Raw genomic sequence first — 19,141 nt, forward strand, 5'->3', positions numbered from 1 at the left:
TGGGATGCTGAGGCTCTCAGGTGAGTGTGACTTAGGTCTTGTTCCAGAGCCGGCCATAGAGCGCCCGTCAGAGCCCCACACCCCTCAGGATACAAGGGCCCTTTCTTCCTCCCGAGGCACGGCACCCACTTGACCTTTGTTCGACTGCAGTTTATATCACTCTGGGCCCCAGTGGCTGCAGGAAGGGAGGCTGGGGCACTGCTCAGGAGTGCCACTAACTGGCAGCAGGGAGCCAGGAGACTGGCATTCCCAGCACCAGACAAAGGCCTGTTGATCTTTGACCCCGGCCCTTCCTGGAGCCTTGGGCCTCCCTCCCTCCCGCCTTCCTTTCTTCTCTGCTGGCCTCTCCCTCTGTTCTCCGTCTCCTCACTTCCCTGGCACCCTTGCTCTGACTGGCAGTTTTTCCCGGCTCCTTGCCCAGGCCGATCCTTCCATGCTGTCTTCAAGCCCCACTTCCTGCACATCTCCCAACCCAGACAGGGAGAACTCAAGTAAGAAGGTCCAGTGGGCTTCTGGGAGGAGGAGGACGTCATCCACAGACTCAGAGTCAAAGTCCCACACCGACCTCTCCAAAGTGCCCAGGTCCCGGAGACCCAGCCGGCTGACGGTGAAGTACGACCGGGGGCAACTCCAGCGCTGGCTGGAGATGGAGCAGTGGGTGGATGCACAGGTTCAGGAACTCTTCCAGGTGGGTAGCACCAGGGGTGGGGGTCGGGGGGTGACAACATGGTGCCTGGGGCCCGGGCAGATGGCTGGGAGAAAGCCTGCCTGGAGACCTCAGGAGTTGCTGGAGGGCTGATGTGAGATGCTCCCACAGAAAGCTTTTCCCAACAGGTGAGGCATGGCTTTGCAGCCCAGAAATCTGCCTCCCTCTGGTCTAGGCTCTGCCTCTAACTGTTCCTAATCTGGGGCAGGTCTTTCAACATCCCTGAGACTTAGTTTCCTAATCTATAAAACGGGGCTGTCGGTGCCTGTCATATCTCCTTCGTAGGACTTTTTGATGCTCAAATGAGACAGTAGAAGGGCTATTTTTCTTCGTTTTATATCTTTATTTACTCTCATCCTCAGCACACATGCGGTCGAGAGCTGCAGTGTCCACGACTGTAGCTATTAGCGGTGTGTAGCTATTTAAATTAATAAAAATCAAATAAAACTGAAAGTCCAGTTCCTCAGTCACACTAGACACATTTCAAGCGCCCCGCAGCCCCATGTGGCTAGTGGCTACCATATTGTCAGGACAGCTGTAGAACATTTCCATCATCTCAGAATGGACAGAGCCCAAGAGAACATCAGAGTAACCAACAGTGAGGCTAACACCAGCGCCTGACCCAGCCTTGGCCCCAGCCCTGACTGACCCCCCCTCAACCCTAACCTGGGAAAAGGATGGGTCTTGGCCCCTTGTCACGGAAAGTGGCATTTTCTTACTTCGATACCTCCAAGTTGGGGTCCTAGATAGTAACAACTGTTGCTTCAACAAGAATTACATTTTGAGCACTTAACTCTGTGCTAGGCCCAGTGCCCAGCTCTGGACACGCACTATCTCATTCAGCCCATCCCACAACTCCATTAGGTAGGTACTGCTTTACCATGGAGGAAGTGGAGCCTTAGAGATGTGGAGGAACTAGCCCAAGGTCACATAACTAGGAGCTGGGGCTGTGCTGGCAGAGCCTGAGCACTTATTGGAGCAGCTAGCGGTTCTCCACCCCCGAAGTACTTCAGAAAAACCCGATGCCCCGGCTGCACCTCCGCTGACTTTATATCTACTAGGATAGGGCCCAGGCGCTGGTCTTTTTTATAAGCTCCGCAGTTGATTCTAGCGTGTGGCCAGCTGAGAATCACTGTACCAAGCCAGAGACCAGGAGTCCTCCTTGTCCACATACCATGGTCCTTGTTTCTCCTCCTTCTCAACTCAGGTCCTCTCTTTTCTTTTTGGGGCAGCGAGGGCCTGAGATTCTTCCAGGCAAGGGCTGTGTCAGCTGCCCTGTGGTTGGGGGCGGGGAAGAGTGATGCATGTGGCCTGGGCTGTCTTGTGAAGCTCACTGGGTCATGTGTCAATTTGGTGCATGTCCCCTGCGGCATCCTGGGCCCATTCGAGGAGGGTGGGGAGATGCCCTGGAGCTGGATCAGGAGAGGAGAGCTTTCTTGGCCTGTATCTGCTCTGACCTTACAGGGTACCTCCACTGCCCTTCACTACTGCCAGCACCTTCTCTTTCTGATTCAGTTTCAATTTCAGAGTGTTGTGCACTTGCATGAAAAGTTTCATGTTTCAGACACCTCAGGGTAAATTCTTCCAGGCAGAGGGGAAAGACACTAGCTAAAGAAACTTGTTTTGCGAGATCAAGGCGGGGGAAAGCTGTACAATAATGAGCTTATACTATTGGAAAACAGCACATGTGGGAGGACTGCTCCCAGGCAATGGCCAAAATCAAATACCCGGTCTAGAGTTGCCATGGCAATTGTCCAAAGGGGCCACGTGGCAGTTCTTCTCCCACTCTCTGCTCTTTCCAGCAGGAAGCAGCCAAGTGGCTGGGGAAGCCCCAGGTGGCTGGCCGTTTTGGGCAGAGATTGAGGCAACGCAGTCTCCAGGCTTACCCTGCCCTAGTTCTACCTTCACAGAGCCCCTCCCCGCCCACCAGGGCTCTCCTCCACATGCCCACCTTCCATAGCACCCTGGGAGTCGTTCAAGGGATGCATTGCCACATATTTAGTTTAGTTTAATGGCACTCACCTTCCTTTATTGGAGGGGCCCACTTCTTCTCACTGGATGTGCAGCATGCTTTGGGGTCTTCAGAGGAACCAAATTCGGGTTCATCACAACAAACAGACCTGAGGCCCTGGAGCTCCCATTGTCCAGAGGTGGAGTGTGGATTTGGCTTCTAAGAAGGGACTTCAACCCTCCTGAGTTTCTCCTATTTTAAGGAGTCTCTTGCTCAACGGCCTGCCGCCTTCCAGTTCCCATCCCCTATTTCACGTCTCCTTTACAAGAAGACTCCTTGGAGGGTTTGTCCATCCTCACTTACCTTTTCCCTTCCTAACACCGTTCACACCACTGAAATCTGGCTTCTGTTCCCACCACTCTGTGGAGAGCTCTTGCCAGGGTCACTGCCTTGCGGCTTAATCTAATGTGCACATCAGCAGGGGACACTGTGACCACCCCAGAGTTTTTTTTTTTTTTTAAGATTTTATTTTTTCCTTTTTCTCCCCAAAGCCCCCCAGTACATAGTGGTATATTCTTGGTTGTGGGTCCTTCTAGTTGTGGCATGTGGGACGCCGCCTCAGCGTGGTTTGACGAGCAGTGCCATGTCCGCGCCCAGGATTCGAACGAACGAAACACTGGGCCGCCTGCAGCGGAGTGCGCGAACTTAACCACTAGGCCACAGGGGCCAGCCCCGACCCCAGAATTTTTAAACATTGCTTTTCTATAGCTTCCATAATACTATCTTTTCCTGGTGGCAGCTGGTGTTTTGATGCAACACTTTTTTTTTTTTGAGGAAGATTAGCCCTGAGCTAACTACTGCCAATCCTCCTCTTTTTGCTGAGGAAGACTGGCCCTGAGCTAGCATCCATGCCCATCTTCCTCCACTTTACATGTGGGACACCTACCACAGCATGGCATGCCAAGCAGTGCCATGTCCACACCCGGGATCCGAACCGGTGAACCCTGGGCCACCGAGAAGCAGAACATGCGAACTTAACCGCTGCACCACCAGGCCGGCCCCTTTTTTTTAATATATATATTTTTTAAAGATTTTATTTTTTCCTTTTTTCTCCCCCAAGCCCTCCAGAACATAGTTGTATATTTTAGTTGTGGGTCCTTCTAGTTGTGGCATGTGGGACGCTGCCTCAGCATGACCTGATGAGCAGTGCCACGTCCGTGCCCAGGATTTGAACCAGTGAAACCCTGGGCCGCCAGCAGCAGAGTGTGTGAACTTAACCGCTCGACCATGGGGCCAGCCCTGATGCAACACTTCTGATGTGGTGACACTGTAAGAAACAATCTATTAAACTTCCAACTTTAAAAAAATATTGTCAATAAATATGTGAAACAAAGATTTGTTAGCTTGTCTCTGAGCCTTACTCCATTGCTGGTCCCCATGGCGTAGGGATCAGGAGTAAGGGGCCTGAGTATGGAGTGGAGGTGAGAAAGGGGGTAACATCAGGCAGCACTTGGCAGGAAACTACCACATGTAATACAGAGTTACAAGTTTACCACACTTGTTCATCTCAGTAGGAGTTGTTGGATATATCCCCTCATTTTCTGAGAATTCAAAAAATACTTGAGGGAAAGAATATTTGGATTATGATATGAACCCATATTCTCAACTCTAGGCTACAGGGGCAAAATGACTCTCAGTAATTTACGTACTTTACATCCAATAGGCGTATAGTTAATATCATAAGAAATATACAAAGGCTTTGGGGGCAGGACTGATGCTTTTTAGAGGAGAAATCCTAATCATTAGAATGGATCTTTTTTTTTTTTTTTAAGATTGGCACCTGAGCTAACATCTGTGGCCAGTTTGTGGGGGTTTTTTTTTTCTTTCTTTCTTCTCCCCAAAGCCTCCCAGTACATAGCTGTATATTCTAGTTGTGAGTGTCTCTGGTTGTGCTACGTGGGACGCCGCCACAGCATGGCCTGACGAGAGGTATCATGTCCGTGCCTGGGATCTGAACCGGCGACACTCCGGGCCACCTAAGTGGAGTGCGCTAACTTAGCCACTTGGCCACAGGGCCGGCCCCCAGAATGCATCTTTATTGTTTGCCTACACCCTCCACCTTCTAGGATTCCAATTAGTGATCTGTTAGACCCCTTAATATGGTCCCACAGGTCACCAAGGCTCTGTGCTGTTCTCTTATATTTTCCCCCCAGGTTTTTTTCTCTCTAGGCTTCATTTTGTCTAGTTTCTTTTGCTCTATCTTCAAGTTCAACTGACCTTTTTTCCTGCAGCATCAAATATACTGTTAATTCCATGCAGCAAATTTCTCATTTAAAATACTGTACTTTTCATCTCTAGATGCTCCATTTGGTTCTTTCTCATATCTTCCATTTCTTTCATTATTATATTTGTGTTTTCCTCATCTTCTAAGTCCATCATCTCTGTCACTTCTGGGTCTGCTTCTACTAATTGACTTTTTTTTTTAAAGATTTTATTTTTCCTTTTTCTCCCCAAAGCCCCGCGATACATAGTTGTGTATTTTCTTTTAGTTGTGGGTCCTTCTAGTTGTGGCATGTGGGACGCTGCCTCAGGATGGCCTGACGAGCGGTGCCACGTCCGCGCCCAGGATTCGAACCAGAGAAACCCTGGGCCACCGAAGCAGAGCACACAAACTTAACCACTTGGCCACGGGGCCAGCCCCTAATTGACTTTTCTCCTTGGTTATAGGTCACATTTCCTGCTTCGTGGCATGACTAGTGATTTTTTATTGGATACTAGACATAGTGAATTTTATGTTGTTGGGTAGCTGAATTTTTTTTTTTCTTCCTTTTAAGAGGGTTGAGCTTTGTTGTGGTAGGCAGTTGAGTTACTTGTGGTTCAGTTTGATCCTTGTGAGCCTTGTTTTTAAGTTCCGTTAAGGTGAGTCTAGAGTGGCTTTTAATCTAAAGAATAATTGACCCCTCCTACTAAAGTGTGGCCCTTCTGAGGTCTCTCCTGAATTCCTGCATGGTCAGCAATGTCTGTCCACTCTGCTTGTGTGCAACTTGATTTGTCCCCAGTCTTGTGTGAGGTCTAGGAACTGTTCACCTCTGTGCCCTCAGTGCCTCATTGGCCTTGTGAAGTTTCACCCTATGAGTGTGAATCTTGCATTTAGCAAAGACTCAAGAGAACCCTTATACAGATTTCTGGAGGCCTCTTTTTTCATAACTCCCTCCTGTCCAGAACTTTGTCCAACAACTTCTAGCCACCTCAACCCTGAACTCTGATCTCTGTCACATCAATTTAGCAAGACCACTGTGCTCTGCTTGGGACCTTCCTCTCTGCCCTGAGGTCTGGAAATTGCCTCCAGGAAGAAACCCAAGGCAATTGTAGAGTTTACTTCTTTTGTTTCCTTTCTTTCGCAGATAGTCCTGAGCTACCTGTTGTCTAATGTCTGAAGATGTTGTTCATATATTTTTGTCTAGTTTTCTAGTTATTTATCTTGGGAGAATAAATCTGGTCCCTGTTACTCCATCATGACCAGAAGCATAAATATCTGGTTAATTCTTACTCAGTCTTCAGGTCTCAGATTAGAGGTCACTTCTTCCAGGAAGCCTTCTAAACCCCAGGCTTGGTTAGGTCCCCCTTCCATGTGCCCCCATAGTATCTTAGTATCTCATCAGAGTGCTTATTGCCCTGAATTGTAACTGTGTCTATAGCCCTCACTAGTCTGTGTCCCTCAGGAGACTGAGCTTTTCAAGGGCAGGATCGTGTGTGTCCGTCTTGCTGTTATGGCCCCAGCTCTCATCACAGTGCTTGGTACATGGCGTGCACTTGATAAACAGGCATTAACTGAATGAATGCTGAATCAGGCGAGGTAGAAACCAAGGCAGCAAAGGGAAGGTCTAGAGTGTGGGGTGAAAAGGCTGACTCAGAACTCTAGAACCGTTAACTTTTAAAAAAGGTATGGAGGGACCGAAACTGTTAACCGTGGTTACCTGTTGGCAGTGAAAGGAGTGAGGGGGTAGATGAGCCTTCTTTTTCTTTCTTTTCCTTAAAAATCAACTTTATCGAAGTATGATTGACAGAGAATAAGATCTGCCTGTTGGAGGTGTACGTTTGGCTGCACTTTGCTGTATGTAACCGCTATGCCAATCAAGATACGGGACATTTTCATCATCCAAAAAGTTCCCCAAATAGTACTTACCTTTAAACAAATTATACAAATTAATTACTTAGTACATCTGTTTTTATTACGTCTCCTCAACCGCCCCTAACGTGTAGGCTCTTCGAGGGCTAGATTTTGTTTTGTTCACTCAAGTTCCCAAGTTCACAGTGATGGGTTACTAGCAGCCACTTGACACAGTTGTTGAATAGATGCCAAAGGATTAAATAATCGAATGGAAAAGGTGAAATCATCAAACATCTAGGAAAATACAAAGGCGAATATCAAATATTTATCCAAGTCAGTATGGGTAATTGCTAAGCATTAAAAAAAAGAAGCAGCAGCAAAACCCCAACACAAACATCTATTGCTCCAGCCCCTCCCCCAAACACAAAGGCTATTTCCATCATATGTGGAATACTAGGGCTTATCTGAATTATAAAAAAAAAAAAAAGATTCTTAAATCAATAAGAAAACACCGAACAAACCAATAGAAAAATGGATAAGACAGCAGTTCTTGAAGTGTGTTCTGGTGACCCTCAGGGTTCCTAAGACCCTTTCGGGAGGTCCATGATTATTTTCACAATAATACTAAGATATTGTTTTCCTTTTTCATTATGTTGACATTTGCACTGATGATGCAAAAGCAATGGTGGCCCTTAGCACGAATCAAGAAAGTGGCACTGGGGCTGGCCCTATGGCCGAGTGATTAAGTTCATGCACTCTGCTGTGGGCGGTCCAGGGTTTCGCTGGTTCAGATCCTGGAAGCAGACATGGCACTGCTCATCAGGCCACGCTGAGGCGGCGTCCCACATGCCACAACTAGTAGGACCCACAACTAAAATATACAACTATGTACTGGGGGGATTTGGGGGAAAAAAAAAAAAAGATTGGCAAGAGTTGTTAGCTCAGGTGTAATCTTTAAAAAGAAAAAAAAAGAAAGTGGCACCAACCCGTACTAGTAATCGTGCTCTTCACCACCATGCCACTTTCTCTTGAGAAAGTCCTTGATGAAGCAGTAAAAAATTAAGTTTATTAGATCTTGGCCCTTGAGTTTACATCTTTTTTTAAAGTAGACTTTATTTTTTAGAGCAGTTTTCGGTTAACAGAAAAATTGAGCAGAAACTACAGAGAGTTACCATATTCCCCCAGCCCCCACACACGCACTGCCTCCCCTCCTATAAACGTCGCCCACTGGAGCAGTACGTTTGTTAACAATCGATGAACTTATTGACACATCATAATCACCAACAGTCCATAGTTTATATTAGGATTCACTCTTGGTGTTACACATTCTATGGGTTTTGGCAAATGTATAATGATGTGTATCCACCAGCAGTGTCATACAGAGTAGTTGCACTGCCCTGGAACCCTCTGTGCGCCACCTATTCATCCCGCCCTCCCTCCAACCCACGGCAACCACTGATCTTTTTTACTATCTTCATAGTTTTGCCTTTCCCAGAATGTCACATAGTTAGAATTATACAGTATGTAGACTTTTCAGATTGGTTTTGTTCACTTAGTAATATACATTTAAGCTTCCTCCATGTCTTTTCGTGATTTGATAGCTTGTTTCGTTTTAGCACAGGATAATATTCCATTGTCTGGATGTACCATAGTTTATTTATCCACGCACCTGCTGAAGGACATCTTGGTTGCGTCCAAGTTTTGGCAATTATAAATAAGGCTGCTATAAACATCCATGTGCACATTTTTGTGTGAACCTGTTTTCAGCTCATTTGGGTAAATACCAATTGCTGGATCGTGTGGTAAGAGTATGTTTAGTTTTGTAAGAAACTGACAAACTGTCTTCCAAAGTGGCTGTACATTTTGCATCCCACCAGGAATAAATGAGAGTTCCTGTTGCTCTACATCCTCATTAGCATTTGGTTTTGTCAGTATTTTGGATTTTTTGCCATTTTAATAGGTATGTAGTGGTATCTCACTATTGTTTTAATTTGCAGTGTTTTAATGAGATATGTGGTTGAGCATCTTCTCATATACTCTTTGCCATCCGCACATCTTCTTCAGTAAGGCATCTGTTCGAATCTTTTGCCCGTTTTTAAATTGGGTTGTTCACTTCTTATCTTGTTGAGTTTCAAGAGTTCTTTGTGTATTTTGGATAACAGTCCTTTATCAGATATATCTTTTGCAAATATTTTCTCCCAGTTTGTGGTTTGTCTTCTCATTCTCTTGAGCTTCTTTCATTTTTAATTTTATCAACTCTGTATTGTTTAGGTTTTTTTCAATGACTGTAATAACTTTTAAAGGCAGCTTTATTGAGATATGATTCACATACCATACAATTCACCCATTTAAAGTGTACATGCCACATCCCACATGCCACAATGAGAAGGATCCACAAATAAAAATATACAACTATGTACTGTGGGCCTTTGGGAAGAAAAAGGAAAAATAAAATCATTCATGTTGTAGCACGAATCAGTGCTTTCTTCCTATATATTGCTGAATGATATTGTATGGTTATATCATATTTTATTTATCCATCAGTCAATGAACATTTGGGTTGTTTTCGCTTTTTGATTCCTATGAATAATGCCGCTATGGACATTCATGTGCAAATTTTTGTGTGGATATGTTGTCATTTCTCTTGGGAATAGACCCAGGAGTGGAATTGCTGGGTCAGATGATACCTCTATATCTGACTTTTTTTTTGAGGAAGATTAGCCCTGAGCTAACATCTGCTGCCAATCCTCCTCTTTTTGCTGAGGAAGACTGGCCCTGAACTAACATCCGTGCCCATCTTCCTCTACTTTATATGTGGGACGCCTGCCACAGCATGGTGTGCCAAGTGGTGCCATGTCCATACCCAGGATCTGAACCGGCGAACCCTGGGCCGCCGAAGCGGAATGTGCGAACTTAACTGCTGTACCACCGGGCCGGCCCTGTATTTGACCAGCAGTGTATGAGAATTCCCTTTTCTCTACATCCTCTCCAATATTTGCTATTTTTTGTCTTTGTGATTATAGCCATTCTAACGGGTGTAAGGTGATATCTTAGTGTAGTTTGGATTTGCATTTCCCTGATAGTTAGTGATAATGAGCATCTTTTCATGTGTTTATTGGCCATCTGTATATCTTCTTTGGAAAAATGTCTGTTCATATCCTCTGCCCATTGTTTGATTGGGTTGTTTTTTGTCATTCAGTTGGGTGAATTCTTTAATATATTATGGAGATTAACCCCCTGTTGGATATATGATTTGCAAATATTTTCTCCCAGTTGGTGGGTTGTCTTTTTGTTTTGATTCTGGTTTTATTTGCCTTGCAGAAGCTCTTTAGTCGTATGAAGTCCCACTTATTTTTTCCTTTGTTTCCCATGTCTGAGTAGACATGGTATTCAAAAAGATGCTTCTGAGACTGACGTCAAAGAGTGTACTGCCTATATTTTTTCCTAGGAGTTTTATGGTTTCAGGTCTTACCTTCAAGTCTTTGATCCATTTTGAGTTAATTTTTGTGTATGGTGAAAGGTAGTCGTCTACTTTCATTCTCTTGTATGTGGCTGTCCAGTTTTCCCAACACCAATTATTGAAGAGACTCTCCTTTCTCCGTTGTATGTTCTTAGCTCCTTTGTGGAAGATTAGCTGTGTGGTTTTATTTCTGAGCTCTCAGTTCACTTCCATTGATGTGTGTGTCTGTTTTTGTGCCTGTACCATGCTGTTTTGATTATTGTAGCTTTGTAGTATGTTTTGAAGTCAGGGATTGTGATACCTCCAGCTGTGTTCTTTTTTCTCAGGATTGCTTTAGCTATTCAGGGTCTTTTGTTGCCCCATATGAATTTTAGGATTCTTTGTTCTGTTTCCAGGAAGAATGAACAGATACTCTTTATAAAGAGCCCTAGCATTGTTTCAGGTGGAACATAGTAGGTCTTCAGTAACTGTTGAATGGAAGAATGAGTGGGTGGTTTGAGTAAGGTGAGGAGAAGGACTGAACATGGGAAATAGGGTGGGAGGAGGGTGAGCCCCTGACGGTAAACATCACTCCCGCTCCAGCTGGCCAGGCCCCTCTGAGCCCCATGTGATTCCTAAACAGGATCAACCAACTCCTTCAGAGCCTGAGATTGACCTGGAGGCTCTCATGGAACTATCCACAGAAGAACAGAAGACTCAGTTGGAGGTAGAATGGCGGGGCTGGGCCCAAGCCCCGGGGGTCAGGGGATGGAAGCTGGGCTTGGACTAGGGAACCCAGGAACCCAGGCTCTGCTTCTTTGGGTGGAGTGGGGAGAACCAATTCAGAGGAGAGAATTCCTGGGAGACTGAGTGGGGCTTGCGGGAAAGTGCTGTGGCTTGGGACCCACTTCTTTTTCTTCTACCCAGGCCATTCTCCAAAACTGTCCCCGCCCCACAGAGGTAAGGATGCTCTGCTGATCTGGGGGTAAGAAGAGGCCCAGTGGGGAGGCAGCTGAGGAAAGGAAAGCTTGGCCCTGGGTCCTTCTCCTTCCCGGCTCTGGGGAAATGGGGTCAGGGGGGATTAGGGAGGGCAGTGTGGCAGATGGGTATGACCCCATGCCTTGATCTCATCCCTGTTTCTCTCTCAGCCGTTTATCTCTGAGCTGCTTGGTGAACTCAAGAAACTCCGTAGACTCAGTCGGCCTCAGAAATAAGCCTTGTGAGACTACCTTCAGCAGCCTCAGCACTGCCGGGCCTGCCCTGAACCTCTGGATCCCGGGCTGCAAGGGAAATGACTCCTTGAGACACAGACAAGGAACGTGGAGGATGAGGGACATTTGGACACCCCTGGTGTTTGTGCAGTCACAGCTAGTTCCTGTCAGCTGGTCTTTCTGGGAGCCAGTCGTGGCTGTTGCCCCGTGCTTTCCTTGGCGGCTAAGTGGATAAAACCTTTAGAAGCCCCAGCTGAATGGAGTGTGGAGCATATCTGTGCTGAGGGACGGGGGAGGGAGAGGGTGAAGTGATATACCAGAAGGCCAGCAGCCTGAGTCACTAGGCTCTATCTGCACACCTCATCCATCCATCCACCCACCCATCCATCCAAACAGACCTTGAGAATTCAAAGATGAAAGCCACAGTTCTGCTTCAGAGAGATCACAATCTACCAAGGCCCAGAGGCCAACCAGCGGGCACCTGGTTAAGACACACAGCGTCCTGGCATCACCAATAATAGGAGCCCAAGCGGCAGAATAGTTCTGAATCCCAGAGGAGAGGTAACAGGAAAAACCTAGCTGGGTCTGGGGGCATCAGGGAAGGCTGAACTCTCCTTCCTCCCTAAATGATGCGGCAGGCTTTGAGGACGCTTTGTTGAGCTGGCTCCAGCCAGAGGCAGGAAGAGATAAAGCAGGGGCTAAGCAGAGGGGTATAAAGGGTCCAGGCTGAGAGGCCAGGAGGGAGTTGCTTGAAACAGGCACTGAGTCTGAATGGCAGGGAGGTTGGGACAGGAGCCCTGGGAGGTGGTGTCCTTTGGGAGTAAGGCTCAAAGCAGGGCACACATTCATCGTTTGTGCATGCAGTGTTTCAGTACTAAAGAGGCTGAGAAATCCAAGATGGTGGGGCCTGGGGGCTAAGCTGGGCTGCGCAGAGCAGGAAGCACAGTTCAGTTCATGCCTACTGTGTACACGGCCACCAGGGCAGGGGGGACTGTTCCTGCCTGGAGAAGCTTGCAGGATGGCTCAACCTTTTTCCTCACCCCACAGGCCTGGACTTATAGCCTACTCTACTCTTGCCACCTCTCCAAGGGCCCAGGTCCAGGGCCTACAGGATTTTAGAATTAAGAGATGCTGGGTCCAAGGAATCAACATACTTTATTAGATCCACTAAGTGCCAGGGGAGGGCCCTGGGCCCTTGAGCAGGTTTCAAGGCTCATCTTTAGATTCAGTCTGGTCTTTCCCCATCATGCCTCTCACTCCCAGTCCAGGCTTTGCTGCTGGAGGGCTCCTGACTTCTGCCTTCCCTCTGGCTCCTCCAGTTATCTCGAATGGAGACTCTTTCCTCCTTCCAGGGGGGACACTGAGATTCCGGAAAGGATGCATCCGTGGGCAGTCTAGCCTGACATGCTCTCCCGTCAGATGCCCTGAAGCTGGGCCCAGAGTGGGCGCCCCAGCCTGTGCAACAGCCTGTAGGATCACCTTCCCAGGAGGACCAGGGTCTCCTCAGTGCCCTCGGCCTGCATACGGGGGGTGATAGGGAGATGTCTGGTGCTCTTTAAGATCAAAGGCATCATGGCCTTCCCTGCAGAACAAACAGATACAGGTCAGGAATCACAGGCAGCCCTCAAATCCTCCCAGTCTCACAGAACATTCTACCTGTACCTACCGGAAGCAGCGGGCACAGTAGAGGTCTCCGTCACAGCCAGCACAACGCAGGGTGGCATCCTCATTGCAGATGCAGCACCAGGGGAGCTCCTCTTCCTCAGCCTCAGGCCTGGGGGCCATGGCCTGGGCCTTCAGGGACCAGAAAGGAATGGGGACAGTAAGATACCCGATGAGGTATGGGAGGGCTGCTGCAGGAGCAGCCGGCCAGGCAGGGAGGCAGGCTGTGGTGGCAGCCTGGGGTCTGTGTCTGGGGCTTTTCTCACCTCAGGCTCTGCCCTGTGGGATTGGGTCCGGGGTCGGGGAGCTGGCTCCACGGGAATGTTAAAGCCACTTGCCTCATCCAGGGCAGCTTCTTCAGTGAGCTGTGGACAGAGCAAAGAGGTACAGCACTGCTCCAGGCCCAGGCCCAGCGACCCCACCCCCTGTATTTATGTGCTCTGTAGCCTTAGCTTCTCAACCCCTCTTCCTTTATCTGTTGCCTGTGGGTGCTGACACCCCATCTCAATGGGCCAAGGGGCAGGTCTGGGTCACAGGGACAGTAGGGCCCCAGCTAGAACAGGAGCTGCACAGCGACTGACCATCCAGCCTCAGAGCGGAGGCAAGATGAATGGGGCCAGGTGGGAGGTGGGGCAGCGAGGAGGGCAGGACACGGGATGGCCGGGTGGCTGAGACGGGCCTCACCTGCTGCAGGACTCTCTGGATGGCTGTCTCCTCATCCTCGTCGTCATCACTGTCTGGGAGGCGATAGTCTTGAAGGGTCACTTAGACCGGGGAGATGGGAGCAGGGGAGGAGGAGTGAGGCTGAGAGAGTTCACCTGAGTGGCTTTTGGCTATACTCTTGCCCCAGAGCTGGTTGGGTTCCCAGTGGCACTTGTTCCAGAGCTGAGCAGCTCAGCAGCCACTCTGATCAGACCCTGCCCCTCCCTATCCCATTCTGCAGGGCTGGGGAGCAGGAACAGAAGGCTCTGCACCTGAAGGGACTGAGGGTCCCCTGTCCCCTGATGACTGCCACTTACTCCTCATCCACTGTTTTGCCCCAGTACCTTCCTCATGACTCTGGGCAGAGCTTGTTGGACCCCTGGGCATGGGGACTCCGGCACCTGACTCAGCCTGGCACAGAGTGCAGCCATTTTGCAGAGCTTGGCCTGGGGGTGGGAGCGGGGGGCCTGCCCAATGGATGTGAGTGAGTGGCTGCTCCCCAGCCTCTACCTCTATCGGGGTCCTCTCCCCGCAGCACGGCCAGGCGCTTGGCAAGAGCCAGGATCCGCTCCTGCCTCGTGTTCTCCTGCCGCAGCTCGACTGCTGCCTCAGCCAGCAGCCTGCTCTTCTCCTCCTCCAGAGACCAGGTGGCCTGCCCCTTGGAATCAGTGCTCTGGCCCCCTGGGCCACCCTGGTTGAGGTCGTTCTGGACAGAGGCAGCTGGAAGGAGCAATGCAGTCAGGGAGGCAAAGACATTCTAGCTACTCATCAGAAGCCACTGAGCCCATTTCTCAACTTTTTAAAAAAACCATAGATGACCAGCTTTTTGTTCAGCACTAGCTCCTGTGGTTTATATTACAAGTAAAATGAGTATTTCCCCCATTTTTCCAAATGTAAAAAGCTAGTAATCTTAGACTTGTTTTCTTCAACCATATCCATCCCCACCCACCTGATACTGTAACATGCTACCCTTAGGGTGGGCACCCCATGGTAGGAGAATCACCGCCCAAAAGGATCAGGGTTTGGGGAGGCCAAGGTTCAGCCAGCCTCTGCCTTACAGGTTGGAAGCACTTCCAGGGAGCAGCACAGAGAGGACAGGAGGGAAACTCAGGTCTTGTATGTCACCGACGGAAAGAATTTTACCAGAGTGGATGTGGCTCTGAAATGGTTTCAGAGCAAGAGATTTGAAATCAGACAGCTTTGGGATGAAGTCCAAGATCTGCCACTTAATAGCTGTGTGACCTCGGCCAAGTTCCTTGAGCTCACCGGGCCTCAGTTTCATCATTTTATTAAATATGGATAATAACAGTATGCACCTCACAGCATTACTAAGGATATTGAATGAGATCGTGTCTCTAAAGCAGGGTTTCTCAATCTTGATTCCACTGACAGCTTGGACAGGATAATTCTTTGTCGTGGGGCTGTCTTGTACATTGTATGATGTTTAGCAGCATCCCTGGCTGCTGCTCACTAGATGCCAGTGGTACCATCTGAGTAGTGACAACAAAGTCCCCAGATATTGCCAAATGGGCCCTGAAGGGAAAATCATCCCTGCTTGAGAACCACTGCTCTGAAGCCTTTGAACAGCACTGCCTGATAGAATTTTTTATGATGATGGAAACATTCCATATCATGGTCTATATCTGTGCTCTCGAAGATGGTAGCCATGAGCCACATGTGGCTACTGAGCACTTGAAATGTGGCTGGTAACCCTGAGGAGCTGAATTTTAAATTTTATGTAATTTTAATTAACTTTAAATAGCCTCCTCCCCCTCATCATGATCAATGCAGAGAACATTCACTGAGCACGTCCTATGAGCCAGGCAGGGTCCCAAGCACTTATTGGATTATCTCATTTGCTCCTCACGACTTTCCCAGGAGGTGGGTGTTACCACACATATCTCCATTGTACAGAGGAGGAAAGTGAGACTTAGATAGGTCAAGGATGTTGCCCAGGGTCACCCAGCTAGTAAGTGGTAGAACCGGGAATCACTGTCTGATTCTAAGGCCCACACACTTATCCACCAGGCTTACACTGACTCCCGTTGAAGTAAATACTCAATAAATGGTAGCTCTTATAATGTTGATTGTTCTCTGATTTATATTCACCTCCCAGAGAGGGTGCGGCAAAGCCTCTCCTACCTGGGGAAAGAGGTGGGGCAGGTCCCTGGGCAAGCCAGGTGGAGGGGTTACCTGGGCCTCCTCGTTCCCAGCTCTCATCAATAGCCACCTCAGCTGCCAGCTGTGTCAGCAGATCCTGTGCCTGCTGGGCCTGGGTCCTGGTGTCTGGTGGTTGATGTGCCTGTTCAGAGCAGAAAACCTCAGTGGGGAGCAGGAGAGGGCGGAAGCCACACTGTAAGGCCCAGAGCAGTCTAGGTCAGGGGTGGATGTTGTGGACATCTCAAAGCTCAGAGAAAGGGGACTAATCCAGGGCCCACATAACTGAGTAGAACTAGCAGTCCCCAACAGGACTGAGGGGCCACTCTTTCCTGCCCGACCCAATCCTGCTGCTTGACCCTGGTTCCCTGGCCTGGCAGCAGGCCTGAGGATCAGGAGCAGGGTGCAGAGGGGGGAGGGTTTGCCAGCTCTTGCCAAGTACATAAGCATAGGTGTATCTGGGCTTCTTCTGGTTCCTCGTTCTAGGACCCCCTTCCCTCCCAAGCCATAGAACTCACCAGCTGGGGGGTGTGAGAAGGTGGAACTCTGCCCTGCAACGCAGCAAGCCGTGTCTCCATCTCCTTGGTGGAAGGTATGGAACCCTGGGGTTCATCCCTCAGTGCAGCTAGCCTGGCTTCTATCTCCGCCTGTGAGGGCACTGACTCTGCAATTGGCATGGGGGAACCTTGTAAGATCCAGAGAACTCCCAGTCCCTGGAGCCCTGGATGGTGTCCTTCAGGCCACCCTGCTTGCCGCCACTCACTGGGCTTGTTCTCCTGGCGGAGCCGTGCTAGGCGCTCAGCAATGACTTGGTCTTGCTGGCTCAGTACCTGACTCCGTGGAGTGTGGGACTTCTGCTTGGCTTCCAAGGCTGCCACACGCCTGGCAAGATGAGATAGAGGCTCTTGAAGAAGGCAGAAGGGAGGGATGACCACTCACTCACTCCCATTCAAAGAATTCTAGGCATCTAGGGAGGCCTCCAATGGACAGTCTTCTGTAGTCTTCACTCATGTCGCCCTGGAGCCCAACGCAGCTGACCAGGTCAAGGTCTACCAAGCTGAGAGGGCAGGGTCTACCAAGAACCCTTTCTGGGGAGAGGGCTGATGAGCTGCTTTCTGAGTCCAAGCGGGATTCAGGAGCCTGAGAGGTAGACATTCTCCTGACTCTGTGCCCACTTGATCTAGGGGTTAGGAAGAGAGTGCTACCCTATGGCTTCCTTGTCCTTTCCCCATCTCCATTTGTCTCTGTCCCTTCAGCACTTACTTCTTATAGTTCTGAGGTGGTGACCATTTGGAGGTACTGACAGGAGAAGATCCTCTATAGAGAAGAAATCTGGTTCAGAAGTCCTGCCATCTGCCAGCCAGTGTCCCCAACCCCAAACACTTCCTGGGCTGCCCTCTAGCCACAGAGCACAAGGCTGTAAAGGCTGGCCAGGTGCCTGCTGCCATGCTTGGCTGAATCTTTGCCCACGTTGGCTTCTCACCTGGTCAGGACCTCATGGCACTGCTTGCAGACTTTCTGCTGGGTGTTTCCAGCCCGAGGCACCGCTGCACTGAAGCTCAGGCAGCCGGAACAGAAGGCCCGGCCACAGTTCTTACAGCCATACTACAAGAAACATGAAGGAGGGGAATCCACCTCTCACCCACCCCTGCAGGCTCCTCCCTGGTACCCTTCAAGTACACACAGGAAGAAGACGCTGAAGGTGCGAACAGCTGCTGGGAAGAGGATGAGGAGTGGGGCCCCCAAGGCCTAGAGAGAGACAGCATTGGAGGGTAAAGCAATTTCTCAATCTCCAGTCTTACTTGATTCAAATCAAGTAAAGCTTCATGCAAAATTCCCAGGCTTTTTATCCTGTCTTCAATTCCTTGACCCTGGGGTGTAGAAGACAAACTGGAAAGGCCTATGCTTCAGGTCACTGACCCTTCAACAAAGGAGAATTGGAGAGAGTGCAGAGCCCAGGCCTTCTCTGCTCTAGCAGAGATGGAGGGAGGCTTGGCTCAGGATGGACAGGATGGTAACAATAGCCTCCATTTATTTAGCACTTAGTGTGTGCCAGGCACTAAGCTCAGTACTTAATATTCATCATCTGACTTAATGCTCACAATTATACACAGCATTTTACTTAATCCTGATGACCACCATTATTATTCCTATTTCAGAGGGAGTCAGAGAGGTTATATGACCTGCCCAAAACAAGGTCATCCCGTAAATAAGACAGCAGAGCTCAAATGTGAACCCTGACCACCCTCCCTCCAAAACCCAGGTTTCTGAGTGCTACACGGATCTGCCTCCCCACCTGGTTCCTATCTCCTGGTCACGACTGAGGCAGAGGAAGCCAGCAGTCTACCAGCGGAGGAGACTTAGCGGGTCTGTGCTGAGGACAAAAGAGACTTTGCCACGGTGCCCTGAGGGCAGGAGGAAGGCAGCCGGTAACCTAACTCAAGAAACCTGGGAAGGGCAGCCGGCGTGATGGGGAAGGTTTCAGAGCAGAGAGTACGGGTAAGGCGAGATGGAGCGTGGTCCCAGGGTATTAACTAAGATGGGGCTGGGAAGCAGCAGGGTGGAGGGAAGGAAGCAGCCGGATTCTTCACTTGGCAGACAGAAAAGCCAGTTTTGCAAAAACAACAGGAGCGCACTTTACATTATAAGGAACTTTTACCTCCAGCACCTCACTGGATCCTCACACCAACCCCTGAACCGAGGGAATGTTAGCCCCATTTTACAGAAATGGAAACTGAGGCTCAGAGACTTCATCAAAAGCACGCAGCTGGAAAGGGGCGTAAAACCAAGTCTACGGACTGCAAGTCCTACGCTTTTCCCTCCACTTCGCGTCCTCCCTAGCCCTTTAGCCCCCGAGGAGAGAAGACTCGCCTCCTTCTTGAAGAGGGTGAACTTGACAGCGCAGCCGTAGCACCTACTCTCCATCCTGGGTCCCGGCGCGGCGCGGCAGGGTCTGCAGAGTTGAAACTCCGCCCGCCAGGTCCGGGGCCCCCTGGACCTTCACGGAGCCCCGCCCCCGCCCCCCACGCCCACTCGCGCGCGCCAGCCACGGCCTCCGGCCGGGGAATGGCGACTCGCCACCCCAGCTGGAGAGCAGCAGCCCGGGCGTGGGGGCTGCTGGGAGTCGTAGTTCATTTACGACTACCCGCTTCCCTCAGAGGCAGTCAAGCCTGATCCAGAACACATTTCCCAGGGGGCTAAG

General features: G+C 49.6%; 2 protein-coding genes across 3 annotated transcripts; one reads left to right on the plus strand and one right to left on the minus strand.

The window, feature by feature from the left end:
• The first annotated feature begins 295 nt into the window (after positions 1–295).
• Positions 296–11,676, plus strand: PPP1R14D (protein phosphatase 1 regulatory inhibitor subunit 14D). Of its 2 annotated transcripts, XM_003363520.4 has the most exons (4): positions 296–688; positions 10,851–10,934; positions 11,135–11,167; positions 11,356–11,676. In XM_003363520.4, the coding sequence occupies exons 1-4, from the start codon at positions 434–436 to the stop codon at positions 11,419–11,421; spliced, it is 438 nt and encodes a 145-aa protein (XP_003363568.1). In that variant the 5' UTR covers positions 296–433; the 3' UTR covers positions 11,422–11,676. The 2 variants fall into 2 exon arrangements, with proteins under 2 accessions (XP_003363568.1, XP_070128261.1); XM_070272160.1 differs by lacking the exon at positions 11,135–11,167 and having other exon boundaries at positions 11,356–11,561.
• An 878-nt stretch (positions 11,677–12,554) lies between these two features.
• Positions 12,555–19,048, minus strand: ZFYVE19 (zinc finger FYVE-type containing 19). Its single transcript, XM_014733736.3, has 11 exons — positions 18,811–19,048; positions 17,423–17,544; positions 17,203–17,256; positions 16,703–16,821; positions 16,458–16,603; positions 15,976–16,084; positions 14,293–14,502; positions 13,765–13,844; positions 13,347–13,445; positions 13,085–13,212; positions 12,555–13,000 (listed from the first exon to the last, which is right to left on the minus strand). Exons 1-11 carry the CDS (start codon positions 18,862–18,864, stop codon positions 12,922–12,924), a joined length of 1,200 nt encoding a protein of 399 aa, XP_014589222.1. The 5' UTR covers positions 18,865–19,048; the 3' UTR covers positions 12,555–12,921.
• Between the last annotated feature and the right edge of the window lie 93 nt (positions 19,049–19,141).

Source organism: Equus caballus, chromosome 1 (assembly GCF_041296265.1).
Source record: "Equus caballus isolate H_3958 breed thoroughbred chromosome 1, TB-T2T, whole genome shotgun sequence".
NCBI classification, from domain to species: domain Eukaryota; kingdom Metazoa; phylum Chordata; class Mammalia; order Perissodactyla; family Equidae; genus Equus; species Equus caballus.

Bases quoted from the DNA above. Each gene is read 5' to 3' on its own strand.
- PPP1R14D (XM_003363520.4), top strand. From the start codon at position 434: ATGCTGTCTTCAAGCCCCACTTCCTGCACATCTCCCAACCCAGACAGG. The intron at 689-10,850 runs GTGGGTAGCACC...ATTCCTAAACAG, and splicing joins AGGTTCAGGAACTCTTCCAG to GATCAACCAACTCCTTCAGA. The intron at 11,168-11,355 runs GTAAGGATGCTC...TTTCTCTCTCAG, and splicing joins ACTGTCCCCGCCCCACAGAG to CCGTTTATCTCTGAGCTGCT.
- ZFYVE19 (XM_014733736.3), bottom strand. From the start codon at position 18,864: ATGGAGAGTAGGTGCTACGGCTGCGCTGTCAAGTTCACCCTCTTCAAG. The intron at 17,257-17,422 runs GTGAGAAGCCAA...TCTTCTCTATAG, and splicing joins TGCCATGAGGTCCTGACCAG to AGGATCTTCTCCTGTCAGTA. The intron at 16,085-16,457 runs GTGAGTTCTATG...TGCTCTGAACAG, and splicing joins CTTCTCACACCCCCCAGCTG to GCACATCAACCACCAGACAC.